The following is a 4202-nucleotide window of genomic DNA, read 5'->3' as shown; positions in this document are numbered from 1 at the left end:
ACATTCACTTGTTTTTATTTTCTAACCAGCTCATGAACTTACAGACTTTATGACACCAGAGTTCACCTGAGAACCTGCTGCTTCACTGTCCTGTCTCTAGCTTGCAAATCCAAATCTACGCCAACTGTATGAGACATTCACTTTTGTTTCTTTAAAACTGATGTCAAGCAAACTAAATGTTTGTATAATTGTTTCCTAGTTTCCTTTCCAGGTTTGCAATCGGAAACACAATAATAAGTGAAAATAAGTCTGATGTTGTTTTGAATCTGATTGTGGTTTCTGATGTGCTCTGTGTTACAGTGGTACAGGGTCAGAATGGCTGGGGAGTGACTTACACTTCTACTCAGATCTGTGCCTTAAAAGGATCAACAGTGAACATACGCTGCACCTACAGATACCCATCCAGAATAAATGACCATGATAATGAAGTTGAGAGAACATTCTGGTTTACTAAATTGAGTAATAAAGAACCTGTGGATCTGACAACAGACTCAGAGTATTCAGGTCGTGTTCAGTATCACTGTAATAAGAACTACTGCACTCTGAGAATCACAGACCTGAGAGAGAGCGACTCAGCTGAGTACAAGTTCAGGTTCATAACAAACAACCCAAGAGGGAAATATGTTGGTTCACCTGGAGTCACTTTGACTGTCACAGGTAACATTTTCATCTGAAGATTTAATAATTTAATTCCAAACGGTGAACACAAGTGTATGTGTGTGTGTGTGCTTGTATGTGTGAATGTTGACAGTTAAGTTTCAAATCAAGTCTGCTTTTCTTTTTTTTTTTCTTTATTCATATATGCAGATCTCCAGGTGCAGGTGAGCAGATTAACTATCAACCAGTATTATCCCCGGGCAGAGCTGAAGTGTAACAGCAGCTGTCATCTATCTGATGGTTCTTCCTACATCTGGAACAAGAATGGACAGGAAATTAGGAGACGGACATCTAATTCTTATTCAGGCAGCTTTCATTCTACAGACAGATATTCCTGTGCTGTGAAAGGACATGAGAAGTTCCCCTCTCCTTCACTGTGTGAGTTTACTTTACAGTCTTTTACACCATCTAGTGGAGTGTTTTAGCTAATGTACCATAACTGAATGTGTCTTAAATATGGGTGATATCACTTCCCTCTCTGTACTGGTCCCATTAAGCTCTTGGGATACTGCTGTAGGTATCCCAACATCAATACAACCTGTAAAGCACCACTGACATGCATATTGTATAATGTCTGACAGCTATAGGCTACATGGATAAAAACACATACAGGAACAGTCATGCACACATAATGCTTAACGTTGGAGATATCAAGCCTCAAGCTTTTTCAGCATTAGCATGTTCTGTTGCACCTGTCACCACATCAAACAGTGTTGTCACAGTGTACTTACACACCCTGGAGTGCACTTCTGCATCAGAGGCTAAACCACTGGAGGGCAGTAAAACAAGGCTTCAGCTGGTGTTAAGTTGCTCTTTGATGGGGAAAAAAATGCACTGTGAAATGTATGTAGTTTAGTTCTATAGTTTATTCAAGTGCATTCTTAACTGAAAGGAGTAATGCTAAATACTACATTTCCCAGAAAGTTATGAGAACACTTGAAACCCAACAGTATACATGGCTCCACATCTCACGATTGGCTCCACATCTCATGATTATACATTTCCTTTATCAAATTGTATCCAAATTAAATCCACGCCTGAATTTAAATGAGAAACTTCAACATTGCATTATTAATTGCATTTTGTGGTACTCAAGTGTAAAACACTCTTTATGTTTGTCCTTGTGTTGGTGCCATAAGCTTCATAAATTAGTCTTATGTCCTTCTCTGAGGAGGAAAGAAGGAGGCCCATGCAGTATCACAGCAGGTTTACATACTAAAGTACCTTCATGACAGATTAAAGTCTGTTCTCTGATGTTGTTATGAGTCTGGTTGTGGATTCTGTTGTGTTCTGTGTTACAGTGGGTCCCTGGGGAGTGATGTACTCTTCTACTCAGCTCTGTGCCTTCAAAGGATCAACAGTGTTCATAAGCTGCACCTACAGATACCCATCCAGAATAAATAACCTTGATATTACAGTTGACAAAACTTTATGGTTCACTAAAATGAATGGTGATCAATATTTGGATCTGAGAACAGACTCAGAGTATTCAGGTCGTGTTCAGTATCACTGTGATAAGAACGACTGCACTCTGAGAATCAGGGACCTGAGAGAGAGCGACTCAGCTGAGTACAAGTTCAGGTTCATAACAAACCACCCAAGAGGGAAATATACTGGTTCACCTGGAGTCACTTTAACTGTCACAGGTAACATTTTCATTTTAAATGGAGCAAAACATTAGTTCAGGCAGAGCACAGAGCTTTACCAGCTGCTTGGCTACCAGCTGACTAATAATGGTCATCATATTGATAGAAGTGGACAGTGTTTCCATTATAACCTGACACTTCTTACTATTACTTTGCTTACATGCTAATGCTGACACCATCTGCTGCCCCAATCTCCTCATTATGTGCTATGCTTTTTATATTGTTTATGTCGCTCAAATCTAATATCCATCTATGTGAAAGAGCAGGTTCTTTTCCACCAAATCTAACTTTATAACCATTTGCTATAAATGGTCGATTTCTTGATGTTGTGATCAGTTAGTTTCAGATGTTTCAGATCATTGAGGAAATGTTACTGTGAACTTGTGAATATTTGCTTGTATGTGCTGTATGTTGACAGTTAATTCTGAAATCACATTTCTGTTTGTTGTTCACAGATCCAGACTTCCAAGTGAATGTTAGAAAATCTTCCCCCAACCAGCATCCCACCCGGACAGAGCTGACATGTCACAGCAATTGTCAGCTGCCTGTTGATCCTTCCTACATCTGGTACAAGAATGGCCAGCCAATGGAGGGAAAAGATATATATTTTCATCCGGACCCAATTAATCCTGAGGACGAGTATTCTTGTGCTCTATCAGGATATGAGTCTTTCCGCTCTCCTTCAGTGTGTGAGTTTTCTCTACAATGTTCCACTAACACATCAAGTGACAACTTTGACTCAAATAGTCTACAACAAGTCAGACCCAGTTTAACTGCTTACACTTTTTCATTTATACTTTGTACTTTTATCAACTTAACTATTTTACTTGGACCAAAATGTGATGTTAATTGTTTTTTTGTTTTTTTGTTTTTTGTTTGGTGTTTCTTAAATAACCCGCTGGCTTGTGCTACGGTGTGTAAGTGTAGTCAAGTGCAGAGACACCCTACTAAGCAACGTAATGTCATTAGAATGTTTGTAGAGACAGCAGGATTTATAGAACAAAACAAAAAAGATGTGTAACAGTGAGGCAAGTAGAGCTATATGAAACTACAGAGTCAATAAAACAGCAAGCAGAATCTGAACATACACAATCCAAAAGAGGAAAAACAAGTGTAGAAAAGGACAACTGATTAACAATTAGTGATAAGCAATCTGCAATCTGCAGTCTAAAACTGCTTGCATGAAAGACAGTGAGCACCTGAGACAAGTCAGTGACAATAATCAAACATTAAAAAGGAAGTTGAAAACTTATTCTCTTATAATTTCTTTTATTTATTCCTGCCTCCATTATTGTCTTTAGAGTATGAATTATCAGAAAATGGAACAGACTTTGTTTTATGACAATATTCACATCTTAGAGTTAATATGTGTTCATACCATATCATCTTACAGATCCTCCAAAGCTTCCCTCTGTGTCAGTGAGTCCCTCTGATGATATCATGGAGGGCAATTCAGTGAATCTGACCTGTAGCATTGATGCTAACCCAGCTGCTAATTACACCTGGTACAAGAAGAATGTAAATCCAGACCTTCAACCTCTCAGTGAAGAACCACAGCTTGTCTTCATTTCCATCCAGTCCTCTGAATCTGGAGAGTATTACTGTACAGCTGAGAACCAGCTCGGGAAGAGGACATCTAAACACATCTTTATTGATGTGAAATGTGAGTGAAACAGCTTATTTAAAAAGTAAAATACTGCTTACACTGGTAAAAATCTTTGCACTTTTTTAACCAAAAAGCATTTTGCAGATCATGCATGTTTTCTTCAGGTTCCATCTGCTGTAAAAGTATAATTTAACAGTTCTGTTTCCTTCAGTTCAAACGTTCAGACATTTCACTTATTTTAAGGACAATGCACATTAATTAATGTTTCTGTGTTAGTCAGCTGGCTAATTTTC

The 4202-nt window shown here is 38.4% G+C and overlaps 1 protein-coding gene across 1 annotated transcript; it reads left to right on the top strand.

Annotated features, from left to right (window-relative positions):
* Nucleotides 1-620: 620 nt before the first annotated feature.
* On the top strand, nucleotides 621-3974 carry LOC137180472 (B-cell receptor CD22-like). The gene is made up of 4 exons (XM_067585864.1): nucleotides 621-1035; nucleotides 1959-2303; nucleotides 2759-2992; nucleotides 3697-3974. The coding sequence occupies exons 2-4, from the start codon at nucleotides 1976-1978 to the stop codon at nucleotides 3972-3974; spliced, it is 840 nt and encodes a 279-aa protein (XP_067441965.1). The 5' UTR covers nucleotides 621-1035; nucleotides 1959-1975.
* Nucleotides 3975-4202: the final 228 nt, after the last annotated feature.

This window comes from Thunnus thynnus, chromosome 3 (genome assembly GCF_963924715.1).
Source record: "Thunnus thynnus chromosome 3, fThuThy2.1, whole genome shotgun sequence".
Lineage (NCBI taxonomy): Eukaryota > Metazoa > Chordata > Actinopteri > Scombriformes > Scombridae > Thunnus > Thunnus thynnus.
The sequence above is the reverse complement of the archived record's forward strand: the minus strand, read 5'-3'. Positions and strand labels throughout refer to the sequence as shown.